A 16,590-nucleotide genomic window follows, 5' to 3' on the forward strand; every position below is an offset into this window, starting at 1 on the left:
AATGAAAAAGTATGGCGCCAAGTTTCACGCACAACGTAACGTAAACTTTTTTGGCGCCAAAAATAACCGGAAATGACACTCGCATCACTAATAACGCAACCGTGTGAAAGGTCTCGGCGTCAAGTATGACGCCGGAAATGACGAAGTTGCGTCAGACATATTTTTCCGCGCCAAGAATGACACAAAGTTTAGCATTTGACACACCCGCAGGCCTAATGCCACCCGCAATTTGCAAGAAGTAGTCAATTGAAAAAAGACTAAACCCCAGGTAAGAATTTTTTTTTCTATAAAAGATGTTTATATTACCCAAATAGAAACGGACAGTCTGCAGAAGGAAATACATGACCTGACTCATGGCAAATATAAGTACAATACATATATTTAGAACTTTATATAAATGCATAAAGTGCCAAACCATAGCCGAGGTATCTTAAGTAATAAAAAAAACATACTTACCAAAAGACACCCAGCCACATATAGCAGATAGCCAAACCAGTACAGAAACCGTTATCAGTAGAGGTAATGGTAAATTGAGAGTATATCGTCGATCTGAAAAAGGGAGGTAGGAGATGAATCTCTACGACCGATAACAGAGAACCCATGAAATAGGACCCCCCCCTTAGGGAAATCATCATATTCAATAAGTGATACTCCCTTCACATCCCTCTGACATTCGCTGTACTCCGAGAGGCATCTGGCTTCAACAATGCTGAGAAGCGCATATCAACGTAGAAATCTTAGCACAAACTTACTTCACCACCTCCATAGGAGGCAAAGTTTGTAAAACTGAATTGTGAGTGTGGTGAAGGGTGTATTTATAGGCATTTTGAGGTTTGGGAAACTTTGCCCCTCCTGGTAGAATTGTATATCCCATATGTCACTAGCTCATGGACTCTTGCCAATTACATGAAAGATATTTACTCCATCTCTTCTGGTAAATTTTTCTAGTAACAGGCTTGTGTGAATGAAAAAAGGTATCAATGACTGATTCAGAGAACCCTCGCTTAGATAAAATCAAGCGTTCATCTCCAAGTAGTCAGCTGCTGAGAAGTTAGATTTGGATGATGGAAGGGTCCCTGAATGAGAAGGTCCTACCTCAGTGGAAGTTTCCACGGCGGCAGAGGGGACATGGCCACCAGATCGGCATACCAAGTCCTGCGAGGAAACACATAAGCTAGGTTGAACGGCCAAGGCACTGCCAAGGCATCTATCAGTTCGGCCTGAGGATCCCTGGACCTGGATCCGTATCTTGGGATTTTGGCATTCTGATGAGACGCCATCAGATCCAATTCCGGTCTGCCCCATCTGAGACATTCCCCCGGATGAAACTCATGTCTGCTCAAAAAATCCGCTTCCCAGTTGTCCACTCCTGGGATGAAGATTGCCGCCAGATAAGCGTTAGCCTCCGCCCACCAAATTATCTTGGACACTTCTGTCATCGCTAAGGAACGCCTTGTTCCTCCCTGATGATTGATGTAAGCCACAGTCGTAATGTTGTCCGACTGAAACCGGATGAATTTGGCCGAAGCCAACTGAGACCAAGTCTGGAGCGCATTGAAGATTACTTCCAATCAATATTCTGTAATTGAGAGCAGAGACTCCGACCGAGTCCACACACCCTGAGCCTTCAGGGAATTCCAGACTGCACCCCATCCTAGTAGACAGGCATCTGTTGTCACTATCACCCATGAGGTTCTGCGGAAGCACGTCCCTTGGGACAGATGATCCTGCAACAACCACCAAAGAAGAGTCTCTTGATCCAGATCTGAGGAGACAAATTTGCATAATCTCCATTCCACCGTCTGAGCATGCTCAGTTGTAGAGGTCTGAGATGAAAATGATCAAACTGAATGATATCCATTGCCGCCACCATTAATCCAATTACCTCCATGCACTGAGCCACTGATGGCCGAGGATAGGCCTGAAGGGCTCGACATGTATTCAGAATCTTTAACTTTCTGACATCCGTCAAGAAGATTTTCATGGATATAGAATCTATTAGAGTTCCCAGGAAAAGGAACCTTGTCTGTGGAATTAGTGAACTCTTCTCTAGATTCACCTTCCACCCGTGAAACCCTTAGAAAGGACCAGAACTATGTCTGTATGAGACTGTCAGTTAAGATGCCTGGATCAGAATAATCGTCCAGATAAGGTGCCACTGCAAATGCCCCGCGTCTGAACCGCCTAGCAGAGACCCTAGAACCTTCGTGAAGTTCCTGGGTGCCGTGGCAAGCCCAAAAGGTAGAGCCACAAATTGAAATGTTTGTCCAGGCAAGGCAACCTTAGGAACTGGTGATGATCTTTGTGGATAGAAATATGCAACCTTTAAGTCCACGATAGTCTATATTGACCCTCCTCGGATCAATGGCAGAATTGTCTGAATAGACTCCCATCTTGAAGGATGCGAACTCTGAGAAAACTTGTTATAGACTCTAGAGATCTAAAATGGGTCGGAACAGTTCCCTCTTTTTTTGGGAACCAGGAAAGCTTTGAGTAAAACCCCCTGCCCATGTTCCGGAATTGGAACGGGACAAATTACTCCCATAGTGGAGAGGTCTTTTACACAACGTAAGAATGCTCTTTATTGGTCTACAGACAATAGTGAAAGGAGGAACCTTCCCTTGGGAAGGCATTTTTGAACTCTAGCTGATACCCTTGAGACACTTTCCAGTGTCCAGGAATCATGAACGTCTCTTATCCAAGCCTGAATAAAGAGAAAGTCTGCCGCCTTACTAGAATCCGGTCCCCGGATCGAGGGCCACCCCTTCATGCTGTCTTGGGGGCAGCAACGGGCTTCTTGGGTTGTTAACCCTTGTTCCAAGCCTGGTTGGGTCTCCAGACGGGCTCAGTTTGTGCAAAGATCCACTCCTGTTAACAGAAAGAGGAAACTCCCTTGAAATTTCGAAAGGAACGAAAATTACTCTGTCTGCCCCCTCTGTTTAGATGTTTTATCCCTGAGGTAGGAGGTGGACCCTTACCTCCCCGTAATGTCAGAAATGACCTCTTTCAAGTCAGGCTCCGAATAGGGTCTTACCCTTGAAAGGGATAGCCAAAAGTTTGGATTTAGAGGACAACATCCGCAGACTAAGATTTTAACCATAAGGCTCTGCGTGCTAAAATGGAAAATATTGCATTCTTAGCCACCAACTTGGCGATCTGAAAAGCGGCATCCGTAACAGAAGAATTCGCCAACTTAAAGGGACAGTATACACTCATTTTCATATAACTGCATGTAATAGACACTACTATAAAGAATAAGATGCACAGATACGGATATAAAAAATCCAGTATAAAACAGTTTAAAAACTTATTTAGAAGCTCAGTTTAGCTTTGTTGAAAAGGTAGCTGGAAAGCCCACTGCAAGAGGGAAATAAGACACACCCTCCCCCTTCTTTTGCATATGAAAAGACCCTTTACACAAGCATAAGCAAGCTGGAGAAGGTAGCTGTTGGTATTCACATAAAACTTTGGGGCTTGGTTAGGAGTCTGAAAATTAGAGCAATGTTAATTAAAAATAAGCAAAACTATTTTTTTTTTTTTTTTTTAAACTTCATGGGCTATATAAATAGATCTACAAACATTATGCAAAGAAAAAGTGTATAATGTCCCTTTAAGGGCCTTTTATTCTATCCATTATTTCCCTCTAAAGAAGTCTGTCTTAAGACTCTTCTAAGGCCATCAAACAAAAGACAACCGCAGTTGTGACTGGTACAATGCAGGCCATCTGCTGTAATAGAAACCCTTGATGTACAAATAGCTTTTTCAGAAGACTCTCTAACTTTTTTTCCATAGGTAAAGCACAACTGTCCCTCAATAGGGATAGTCGTACGCTTAGCCAGGGTAGAGATAGCTCCCCCCACCCTTAGGGATCATTTGCCAAGAATCCCGAAAAGAGTCAGCTACAGGGTACATTTTCTTAAAATTAGGAGAAGGTGAGAAAGGGATACCGGGTCTTTCATTCACGCGCAACAATTTCCGAAAATTCTCTTAGGAACCGGAAAAACATGCTGAGAAGGAACCTCCAAGTATTTGTTCATCTTACACAATTTTTCTCTGGCGGTACCACAATAGAGTCAGTCGTCCAGAGTCGCTAAAACCTCACGGAGTAACATACCGAGATGTTCAAGCTTAATCTGAAGGAACATGACGTCAGAGTCTGTCTGAGGTAACGCACTCCCTGAGTCAGAAAGTTCCCCCCTCAGACAGAAGCTCCCTACCCCTCAAATCAGATCCCTGGGAGGGCACATCGGAGATAGTCATCAAAGCATCAGAAGTCACTGGAACCAAAAAGGGCTTCTGTCCTACTAAAATTTGCCTTGTAACACCGGCAAATGCAGCCCATATCCTGCAGAGTAAATGAAGAGGACGTCAGTGAAGAACATGGCGTCGCTTGAAGTGGGCGTTAAGGGCTGTGACGCTTGGGGAGAAAGAATTGAATACCCTGAGTCTCCATCAGTCTGAGAAACATCCTTAGCTATATATTTGTTAAAGAAAATCTCTCTACATGCAATGCCCTCTCAGTGCATGAGGGGCAAAAGTAAACCAGGGGTTCCACATTGGCATCTAAACACATGGAACAAGTAATGGGCATTAAGATCATCCATTATGAAAAAAAAAAAAAAATTAAATATATAATAAACTTTCTATATAGAAAACTAAAAAGCACTGTGCTTTTAAGAATAAAATATAAGAATGTTTTGCTTAGCACACTGTTATAACGTTTTAATATTTGCGGCTTTGGAGACAAAAAACAAAGTGTATTTAACGTATCCCAGAAACTGTCAACTATTTTGGGGCAGTTACTTACACTTTAAATATAATAGCACCTCGCCACAGCGACTACCTGCTACCTATGAACCCTGGGACAAAACTACACCGCCTGTGCATACCCCACACGGGTCCAGACAAAACATCGGAGTCATTTACTCTTCCGACTCCAGAAAAACACAGCACAGATTCTCTCAGCGCGATGTGAACGAGTGCCCCGCCACATCGTGGGACGTACCCAACGAAACTCCTGGGCAGCTCTGTACAGTAGTAAAAATTGAGTCACGTGGACAAATGTGATCCACACGCATATCTAATAGGAGCCAGTCCCCCAAATAAATCTAATAACTCCCGGTCCCGTTGAAACAACTCCTGAGTCCGGAGTAAACAAGAGCAGTAAACCGGAATACACTAGTAAAAATCCCCAGCGTCAGCCCAAATCCTGAAGGGGTTAACTTGTTAAAAACCACCCCACTGTACCTCATGCAAGCCCCATAAACAGGCCAATAAACCCGCACAGAACGTTGTAGTAAAGCACCAGCCATAGGTGAATATATTCAGTTCAGAGGAAAATGACCGTCTTTTCTGAGGTACTAGGTGTCATAGAAAGTAATAGACTGCACATACCTCCATGCTGAGTAACAGCATGACTTGTCCACACTGCTAGAGGTCCATTCTCCAGGAATCTGTGGGAACAAAATTGTGCCTTAGATAAAATTAGCTAAGACCATATTCAGCAGGGCAGCACACAGTCTGAAGTCACAAAAAACGAGTATTTGAATCTGTACAGCTCCCCTTGCTTTACCCTGAGTAAAATAGTACACACCTTTTGGTACCATTTCAAAATAATAAACTCTTGATTGAAGAATCTAAACATAACACCTCACTTTACTAACACAGGCAAAGAGAATGACTGGGGTGGGAGGGAAGGGAGGAGCTATATATATACAGCTCTGCTGTGGTGCTCTTTGCCGCCTCCTACTGACCAGGAGGCGATATTCCAAAAGGATGAAATCCGTGGACTCGTCATATCTTGTAAAGAAATTGCATGCTCTGAATCACAAAAGAAAACATTTGGGTTCAGTGTCCCTTTAAGCTAAAATAAGCCAAATATTTTCAATTTCTAGTAAGCAAATTAAATTATTTTAAAATTAGGCATTTTATGCTTTGGATAACATTTAAATAGAAATTACACTGCTCCAACCTGGCAAGTTTATAATGTCACCATTCTGTGGAAAACACTGAAATTTACCGACTCCTCTAGGTATACTTTGGTGAAAAAAGAGTTTTAGGTGTATGCAAGCATTTAATGGACATCTATAGTCTCACTCAATTTGTGCCGACATGGCAATATTACACCTGAAAGCTATGATCGCCTTACCTTCATAGAACATTTCATATCGTGTCTTCACAAATGGATTGTTAAAGATACTAGTAGCGGTCAAAAATGCTTGATCGTTTTATTTGTTCCCTGTAGGTCTGTAAAAGAAAGTTTACATTTAGTTGTGTAGGTGCTTCACATAGTATTTATTAATTTGCTATGATTAAAACAATTTTAATGTTTAACATCAGTTTCTAAGGGTCATAAAACCAAAAAAAAATCACATTTGAGAGGAAAACAGAATTTAAAATAAGTTTAAAATTTACTTCTAATATCAAAATCTTTTTATTTTCTTTTTGTCCTTTGTTAAAAAGCAGGAAAGTAAGCTCAGGAGTTTGCGTAAATCTGCAACACTATATAGCAGCAGTCCTGCAACAATGTTATACACTCGCAAGAGCACTAGATAGCAGCACTATTTCCTGTCTCGTACTAATCCATACATGTGCAAGCTACCTATCTAGATACTCTTTCAACAAAAACATAAGCAAATTTGATAAAGAAAAATTATGCTTTACCTGATAAATGTATTTTTTTTTTTTACACAATGAGTCCACGGATCATCATAATTACTAATGGGATATTCACCTCCTGGTCCGCAGGAGGAGGCAAAGAGCACCACAGCAGATCTGTTAAAAAGCTCCTCCCTTCCCTCCCACTCCAGTCATTCGACCGAAGTTAAAAAAAAGAAATACATTTATCAAGTAAGCATAAATTCTTTAAGACACGATGAATCCACGGATTATCTTAATTACTAATGGGATTCATACCCAAGCTAGAGTACACAGATGATACCGAAGGCACCACTGCTTGAAGAACCTCTCCCCCAAAAAACTGCCTCAGCGAGGTAAAAGTGTCAAATTTGTAAAACTTTGAAAAAGTGTGGAGAGGACCAAGTTGCAGCCTTTGCAAATCTGTTCAACAGAAGCTTCATTTTTGAATGCCCATGAGGAGAGCAACAGCCCTCGTGGAATGAGCCGCAACTCTGAGGAGGCTGCTGATGCAGCAGTCTCATATGCAAAACGTATGATATTCTTCAGCCAAAAGAAAGATGTAGCCGTAGCTTTCTGTCCCTTGCGTTTTCCTGAGAAAACGACAAAGACTGACGTAAGTCCTTAGTCGCCTTGCAGGTAAAAACTTTAAAGCACGGACCACCTCCAAATTGTGCAAAAGTCTTTCCTTCTTAGAAGGATTAGAAACACAAGCGAAGGCACAACAAATCTCCTGATTAATGTTCCGATCAGAGACATCCTTACGATGATATCCTAATTTGGTACGCAAAAACTACCTTATCAGCATGGAAAATAAGAGAAGACTCATACTGTAATGCCGAGAGTTATGACAATCTCCGAGCAGAAGAAATAGCCATGAGAAGTAAAAAACTTTCCAAGATAACAACTTAATATGTAAGGAATGCATAGGCTCAAACGGAGCCCCTTGAAAAACATTGAGAACTAAATTAAGACTCCATGGAGGAGTAACTGGTTTAAACACAGGCCCGATCCTGACATAAAGATTGTACATCTGGGACATCGCCAGACGTTTGTAACAAAATAGATAAGGCCAAGATTTGACCCATTAGGGAACTAGTCTATAAACCTTTTCCAAACCCTCTTGAACAAAAATTCTAGGAATCTTGAGTAGCCCTTGGAGTCACACCAATAGATATTTACGCCATATCTTATGGTAAATTTTTCTAGTTAGGCTTTCGAGCCTGGAATCATGGTCTCTATGACCAATTCTGAAAAGCTCCGCTTGGATAAAATTAAGTGTTCAATCTCTAGCAGTCAGTTTAAGAGAAACTAGATTGGGTGTAGGATAGGGCCCTTGAATTAGAAGGTCCATCCTCAACGGAAGTCTCCAAGGTGGTAGAGATGTCATCTCCACTAAGTCTGCATACCAAATTATGCAAGGCCAGGTCGTGTGCTATGAGGATCACTGAGTCCCTCTCATGTTTGATTCAAGCAATTACTCGAGGAAGAAGAGAAAATGGAGGAAAAAGGGTATGCTAGATAGAAATTCCAAGGGGCCGCCAGCACATCTATCAATCCGCCTGGGGGTCCCTGGATCTTAACACGTATCTCGGGAGCTTGGCATTCTGACGCAATGCCATAAGATCCAAATACCGGTCACCCCCACTTGAGAATCAGGCTGGAAAATACTTCCGGATGGAGCTCCACTCCCCAAATGAAAGGTCTGCCTGCTCAGAAAATCGCCTCCCAGTTGTCCAACCCTGGGATGTGGATCGCCAACCAGACAGCAAGAATGGGCCTCCACCCACTGAATTATTTTGGATACCTCTCATCGCCAAGGAACTACTTGTTCCTCCCTGATTGATGTATGCCACATGACGGTTATGTTGTCCGACTGGAACCTGATAAACCGGACCGAGGCCAAGGTTTAAACACTCTGCTTGAGTCCATATTCCCTGGGCATTTAGAGAGCCCCAGACTGCTCCCCACCCTAGAAGGCTGGCATCTGTTGTCACAATCACCCAAGATGGTCTGCGAAAGCATGTTCCCTTGGAGAGATCATTCAGAGACAACCACCATCATTGAGTCCCTCGTCTTCTGTTCAGAAGAAGTCGATGGGGACAAGTCAGAATAATCTCCATTCCATAGTCTCAGCATGTTCAAATGCAGAGCTCTGAGATGAAGCGAGCAAAACGGGATAAAGTCCATTCTTGCCACCATCAGCCCTATTAACTCCATGCACTGGAGCCACTGATTGAGTGGACTGAAGGGGCTAGGCAAGTATTGATAATCTTTAATTTCCTGACTTCTGTCAGACAAATCTTCATAGACAATGTCTATAATGGTTCCTAGGAAGTTACCCTTGAGTTAGGATCTAAGGAACTCTTTTCTAAATTCACAATGGGATCTTAGGAAGGACACCCACCAAGTCCGTATGATGAACTTGCTAGCTTAAAGGATGGCGCCTGGACTAGGACAGTCGTCCAGATAAGGCGCTACTGCAATGCCCTTTGATCGAAGTACCGCCAACAGAGATCCCAGAACCTTTGTGAAGATTCTGGGGGGGTGTGGCCAGACCAAAAGGAAGAGCCACAAACTGGTAGTGTTTGTCCAGAAAGCAAACCTTAAGAACTTGTGATGATACCTGTGAATGGGAACATGTAGGGTACGCAACCTTTAAATCCACTGTTGTCATAAATTGATCCTCCTGGATCAATGGGAGGGATGGAACGATTGTTTCCATCTTGAAGGACGGAACTCTGAGAAACTTGTTTAGACTCTTGAGGTCCAGAATTGGTCTGAAAGTTCACTCTTTTTTGGAACCACGAACAGATTGGAATAAAACTCCAAGAGAGGATAGGTCTCCTACAAAGAGAAAGAACTCTATTTGTCTGGTCTGCAGATAAATCTTGAAATTAGAAATCTGCCTCTGGGAGGAAAAACCTTGAACTCCAGTTTTGCATCCCTGAAACCACTATTTCTATTGCCCAGGGATCCATGACATCCCAAACCCAGGGCTTGACGAAGATAAGGCCCTTCATGCCGTCTTTGAATCACTAACCGGCTTCTTGGACTGCTTTTCCCTTGTTCCAAGACTGGCTGGGTCTCCATGTAGGTTTAGACTGTTCCTGGAGGAGGGGGGGGAAGTTTCCTTTGAAATTTCGAAAGGAAAGAAAATTGCTTTGTCCTTTTTGTTGATTTCTCTTGTCTTGCAGGAGAAGATGACCCTTACCTCCCATAATATTGGAGATAATCTCCTTTAGATCAGGTCCAAACAAAGTCTTCCCATTGTAAGGAATAGCTAGAAGTTAGACTTGGAAGACCCATCCGCCATACCAAGCTTTAACCATAAGGCTCTGCGGGCTAAAATAAACTTGATATCTTAGCTCCCAATTTGATAACTTGAAGGGAAGCGCCTGAAATAAAGCATTAGCTAGCTTAAGAGCTTTTATCCTATCTTGGATCTCATCCACGAAGTCAGTCTGAGGGCCTCAGAGCATCAAGCCAATATGCCGCCGCACTAGTGACAGTAGCAATGCACACAGCCGGTTGCCACTGCCCTGGTGTACATAAATCTTCTCGGGTAACCCCTCTAACTTCTTATCCTTGGGAATAGTAGTTCTTTAGCCAATGTAGAAACGGCTCCTTCTACCTTAGAACAGTTTGCCAAGCCTCCTTACGAATCGGCTATAGAAACATTTGCTTAAAAAATAGGCAAGTAGGGAGAAAAAAAAAAGGGATGTCGGCCCTCTCCCACTCCTTAGCAATGATTTCAGTAGCTCTTTTAGGACTGGAAATGCATATGTATAGGAAGGAACCCTTATCTGACCAGTTTACTAGACTTCTGAGGGACAACCACCAACTGTGGAGTCACTATCGTCTAGACTCTTAGGTAATCAAAACCTCCCTGAGTAACAGACAAAGGTGATCTAGTTCAAATCTGAAAGATACCACCTCCGAGTCCGTCAGAGGTAATAAACCCTCTAAATCTGAAATTACTCCTTCAGAAGCTACTGCAGTACCCCTCACTTCTTCAGGATGTTGGGAGGATACCTCTGAAATTGCAACAATTGCATCCGAAACCTTGCTTACTAAATGTCTGGCTTCTCTTACAATTGCCCTGCAACATTGGAAAAGCAGACAGGGCATCAGAAATAGTTGAAGACATAAGAGAAGCTATGTCTTGTAATAAAATCCCCAAAGGGACTATAGCGGAAGCACAGGGCACTGCTTGTGAGGGTGGTAAAATTTGGGACGTTTGTGGAGAAAGCTGCGGCATAAATTGACCTTCAACATTGGACTCTTGGACATCTGCCTTATAGGAGACTGGCTCAGACAAAAATCTTATCCCTATAACTTAACGTCCTTTGAATACATGAAGGACAGAAAGGGATAGACGGTTCCACATTAGCATCAAAACATAAAGCACAGGTGACATCTTGGTCCATGTTTACACTAATTTACAAAACAAATAAAGTGTCAAATTTGAGAAAAATATTATAAAAAAACATTACCGTCTCTAAATTTAAAACTGTTATTTTAACTCTTGTTGAAAAGTGTCAGTTGATGTTTTCCCTTTTACAGATAAAAAATTAAATTTCCAAATAATCAAATATCCTCTGCACCTCAGCACTCTGCTGAAGTGCTCCTACCTGACCAAAGATAGTTTAATGTCCAAAAACTGTCTTTGTTCACTCAGCTGTTATGACTACCAATTGACGCAACTGTTATTCCAGCAAAACACTGTTTGCACTAGCCATGCATGAATTCCTCATGCGACTATAGAACAGACCTGTCAATCCACTGAGCGCACTATCCTTGAGTTGCGCTACGGAATACACAAAAAAACGGAAGTGGACCCCCCATCGTGGGCGGTGACCTAGCCGACTAAAAACTAAGTCCTGTGAAACCACCGGAGCCATCTCCTATACTGTTAAATCATTTAGCTTCCTCCAGCCCCAGTGCCCTGGTCCATTACACTACTGCCAAAAACCTTTCCCACATTAAAGGTATTATGTCCCCACAAAGAACTTATTCACTCAAAAAGCCCCTTAGGATGTAATGGTGTGCTTGTTGAAAAATTAGAGTCCTTTTCCCCATAAACTTAAGGTAGCACTTACCTTAACTTCTGCCTGGCAGCTCTCAGGTTTGAGAGGCCCCTGGACCTCACATCGACCTGAGGATATCAAAAATGCTGAGTCAATGCATATCTCAGACCTGAAAGATAAGGGCAGAAAGCTAAATCATGGGAGGCGCAGTGAGAATTATGTCCCACAAGTACCCATGCTCTAAAGCCACCAAGCTCTCCTGTAGAGACTGATGGGGACTACAGCTACACCCTAGGACAAAGCAGCACACACTGGCACTACTTTTAAAAATAAACTCTTGATAGAAGAATCTAATCTAACACCTCACTTTACCTCTTCCTATCACTAATGTAGGCAAAGAAAATGACTGGGGTGGGAGGGAACGGAGGAGCTATTTAACAGCTCTGCTGTGGTGCTCTTTGCCTCATCCTGCTTACCAGGCGGTGAATATCCCATTAGTAATTAAGATGATCTGTGGACTCGTGTCTTAAAAAAAGAAAAGTAAATTGGAAATTTTGGGTTTCATGTCCCTTTAATCAAATGCAAAGAAAAAAAAAGGAAATTTATGCTTACCTGATAAATTTGTTTCTTTTACGATATGACGAGTCTACGGATTTCATCCTTACTTATGGGATATCGCCTCCTGGTCAGCAGGAGGCGGCAGAGAGCACCACAGCAGAGCTGTATATATATCTCCTCCCTTCCCTCCCACTCCAGTCATTCGACCGAAGTTAGGAAGAGAAAGGAAAAGCCAAGGAGCAGAGGTGACTGAAGTTTAACAAAAATAAAAAGACCTGTCTTAGAAATTGAGAGGGTGGGCCATGGACTCGTCATATCGTAAAAGAACCAAATTTATCAAGTAAGCATAAATTTCCTTTTACAAGATATGACGAGTCCAGATTTCATCCTTACTTATGGGATACAATACCAAAGCTATAGGACACGGATGAAAGGGAGGGACAAAACAGGAACCTAAATAGAAGGCACCACTGCTTTAAGAACCTGTCTCCCAAACACAGCCTCGGGCGAGGCAAAAGTATCAAATTTGTAAAATTTGGAAAAAAGTGTGTAGAGACGACCAAGTTGCAGCCTTGCAAATCTGTTCAACAAAAGCATCATTTTTAAATGCGCATGAGGAAGCCACAGCCCTAGTGGAATGAGCCGCAATTCTTTCAGGAGGCTGCTGTCCAGCAGTCTCAAATGCAAGACGGATGATACCCTTCAGCCAGAAAGAGAGCCGTAGCTTTCTGACCCCTACGTTTCCCGGAAAAGACAACAAATAATGATGATTGACGAAATTCTTTAGTCACCTGCAAGTAAAATTTCAGGGCACGGACAACGTCCAAATTATGTAACAGACGCTCCTTCTTAGAAGGATTAGGACATAATGAAGGAACAACAATTTCCTGATTAATATTTTTATTGGAAACAACCTTAGGAAGAAACCCAGGTTTGGTACGCAACACTACCTTATCTGAATGGAAAATAAGATAAGGAGAAACACATTGTAATGCCAAAAGCTCAGAAACTCTGCGAGCAGAAGAAATAACCAAAAATAAAAAAAATTCCAAGATAATAACTTAATATCTATGGAATGCATAGGTTCAAACTGAACCCCTTGACGAACATTAAGAACTTAATTCAAACTCCAAGGAGGAGCAATAGGTCTAAACACAGGCCTGATTCTAGTCAGAGCCTGACAAAAAGATTGAACATTTGCCAGACGCTTGTGTAGCAAGATAGACAAAGCAGAAATCTGTCCCTTTAAGGAACTTGCCGTTAACCCACTCTCCAATCCTTCTTGGAGAAAAGATAAAATCCTAGGAATCCTAACCTTACTCCATGAGTAACCCTTGGATTCGCACCAAGAAAGATATTTACGCCATATCTTATGGTAAATCTTTCTAGTAAAAGGCTTACGTGCCTGGATCAAGGTATCAATGACCAAATCAGAGAACCCTCGCTTAGATAAAATCAAGCGTTCCAATCTCCAAGCAGTCAGCTGCAGAGAAACTAGATTTGGATGATGGAAGGGTCCCTGAATGAGAAGGTCCTGCCTCAATGGAAGCTTCGACGGTGGCAGAGAGGACATGTCCACCAGATCGGCATACCAAGTCCTGCGAGGCCACGCAGGAGCGATAAGAATCACCAAATCCCTCTCCCGTTTGATCCGAGCAATCACCCGGGGAAGGAGAGCAAATGGTGTTAACACATAAGCTAGGTTTAACGACCAAGGCACTGCCAAGGCATCTATCAGTTCGGCCTGAGGATCCCTGGACCTGGATCCGTATCTCAGGAGCTTGGCATTCTGACGAGACGCCATAACATCCAGCTCTAGTCTGCTCCATCTGAAAATCGGAGGCAAATACCTCCTGATGGAGTTCCCATTCCCCCGGATGAAACGTCTGCTCAAAAAATCCGCTTCCCAGTTGTCCACTCCTAGGATGTAAATTGCTTACAGATAAGAGTGAGCCTCCGCCCACCAAATTATCTTGGATACTTCTGTCATCGCTAAGGAACTCCTTGTTCCTTCCCGATTGGTGTAAGCCACAGTCGTAATGTTGCCAAACTGAAATCTGATGAATTTTGCCGAAGCTAAGCTTGAAGCGCATTGAATATTGCTCTCAACTCTAGAATATTGATTGGAAGTAGAGACTCCAACCGAGTCCACACACCCTGAGCCTTCAGGGAATTCCAGACTGCACCCCATTCTAGTAGACTGGCGTCTGGTGTCACTTTCACCCATGTGGGTCTACGGAAGCACGTCCCTTGGGACAGATCCTGCGACAACCACCAAAAAAAAAAAAAAAAGTCTGTCTCCTGATCCAGATCTATCTGAGGAGACAAATTTGCATAATCTCCATTCCACTGTCTGAGCATGCTCAGTTGTAGAGGTCTGAGATGAAAACGAGCAAACAGAATGTCCACTGTCGCCACCATCAATCCAATTACCTCCATGCACTGAGCCACTGATGGCCGAGGATTGGACTGAAGGGATTGGCATGTATTCAGAATCTAACTTTTATTTCCGTCAAGAAAATTTTCATGGATAGAGTCTATTAGAGTTCGCAGGAAAGGAACCCTTGTCTGTGGATTCAGCTAGCTTTTTTCTAGAATCACCTTCCACCCGTGAGTCATTAGAAAGGAAAGAACAATGTCGGTATGAGACTTTGTCAGCTGATATGACGCCTGGATCAGAATATCGTCCAGATAAGGTGCCACTGCAATGCCCCACGGTCTGAGAACCGCCAGCAGAGACCCTAGAACCTTCATGAAGATCCTGGGTGCTGTGGCCAGCCGAAAGGAAGGGCCACGGACAGAAAATGTTTGTCCAGAAAGGCAAACCTCAGGAACTGGTGATGATCTCTGTGGATAGGAATATGAAGATATGCATCCTTTAAGTCCACGGTAGTCATATATTGACCCTCCTGGATCAATGGAATTGTCCGGATAGTCTCCATCTTGAAGGATGGAACTCTGAGAAACTTGACTCTGAACATTCCCTCTTTTTTGGGAACCACAAAAAGATTTGAGTAAAATCCCTGCCCCTGTATCGGAACGGGACAAATTACTCCCATAGTGGAGAGGTCTTTTACACAACGTAAGAGCGCCTCTTTATCTGGTCTACAGACAATCGTGAAAGAAGAAACCTTCCCCTTGGGAAGGAATTTTTGAACTCCAACTGATACCCTTGAGACACGATTTCTAGTGAACAGGGATCCTGAACGTCTTATCCAAGCCTGGACAAAGAAAGTCTGCCCTCTACTAGACCCGGTCCCGGATCGGGGGCCGCCCCTTCATGCTGTCTTGGGAGCAGCGGCGGGCTTCTTGGGTTTTTTACCCTTGTTCCAAGCCTGGTTGGGTCTCCAGGTGAACTTGGCTTGAGAAAAATTCCCTTCCTGTTTAGTGGAAGAGAAAGGGGGAACTCCTTTGAAATTACGAAACAAAACTTTGTCGTCCCCTTTGCTTAGATGCCTCATCTTGAGGGAAGTGACCCTTACCTCCTGTAATGTCAGAAATTATCTCTTTCAAGTCAGGCCCGAACAGGGTCTTTCCCTTGAAAGGAATAGTCAAGTTTGGATTTAGAGGACACATCCGCAGACCAAGATTTTAACCATAAGGCTCTGCGTGCTAAAATGGAAAAACCAGCATTCTTAGCCGCTAATTTGGCGATCTGAAAGGCGGCATCCATAACTAAGGAATTAGCCAGCTTAAGAGGCTTAATTCTATCCATTATTTCCTCTAAGGAAGTCTCAGTCTTAAGAGACTCTTCTAAGGCGTCAAACCAAAAGGCCGCCGCAGTTGTGACTGGTACAATGCAGGCAGTTTGTTGTAATAGATACCCTTGATGAACAAATAGCTTCTTTAGAAGACCCTCCAACTTCTTATCCATAGGGTCCTTGAAAGCACAACTGACCTAAATAGGGATAGTCGTACACTTAGCCAGGGTAGAGATAGCTCCCTCCACCTTAGGGATCGATTGCCAAGAGTCCCGAATGGTGTCCGCTATAGGGTACATTTTCTTATAAATAGGGGAAGGGGAGAACAGGATACCCGGTCTTTCCCATTCCCGCATAACAATTTCCGAAATTCTCTTAGGAACCGGAAAGACATCAGAATAAGAGGGAACTTCTAAATATTTGTCCATCTTAAACAATCTCTGGTGGAACCATAATAGTCACAATCATCCAGAGTCATCAAAACCTCCAGCAGCAACAGACAGAGGTGTTCAAGTTTAAACCTAAGCCATGACGTCCAAATCTGTCTGGGGAAATGCACTCCCTGAGTCACAGTTCCCCTTCAGACAGATTCTCCCTACCCCCCCCCAATTCAGAGCCCTGGGAAGGTACATCGGAGATAGTCAAAGCATCAGAAGTTGCCGGGA

At 43.1% G+C, this 16,590-nt stretch overlaps 1 protein-coding gene across 1 annotated transcript in view; it reads right to left on the reverse strand.

Annotated features, from left to right (window-relative positions):
* The window catches only part of LOC128640700 (DBIRD complex subunit ZNF326-like), a 91,704-nt gene that overhangs the window by 17,909 nt on the left and 57,205 nt on the right, over positions 1–16,590 (reverse strand). The window contains 3 exon segments of the mRNA XM_053693128.1: positions 6,020–6,036; positions 6,149–6,212; positions 6,214–6,246. Of these exon segments, the coding sequence (XP_053549103.1) occupies positions 6,020–6,036; positions 6,149–6,212; positions 6,214–6,246 (114 nt within the window).

Source organism: Bombina bombina, chromosome 10 (genome assembly GCF_027579735.1).
Source record: "Bombina bombina isolate aBomBom1 chromosome 10, aBomBom1.pri, whole genome shotgun sequence".
Lineage (NCBI taxonomy): Eukaryota > Metazoa > Chordata > Amphibia > Anura > Bombinatoridae > Bombina > Bombina bombina.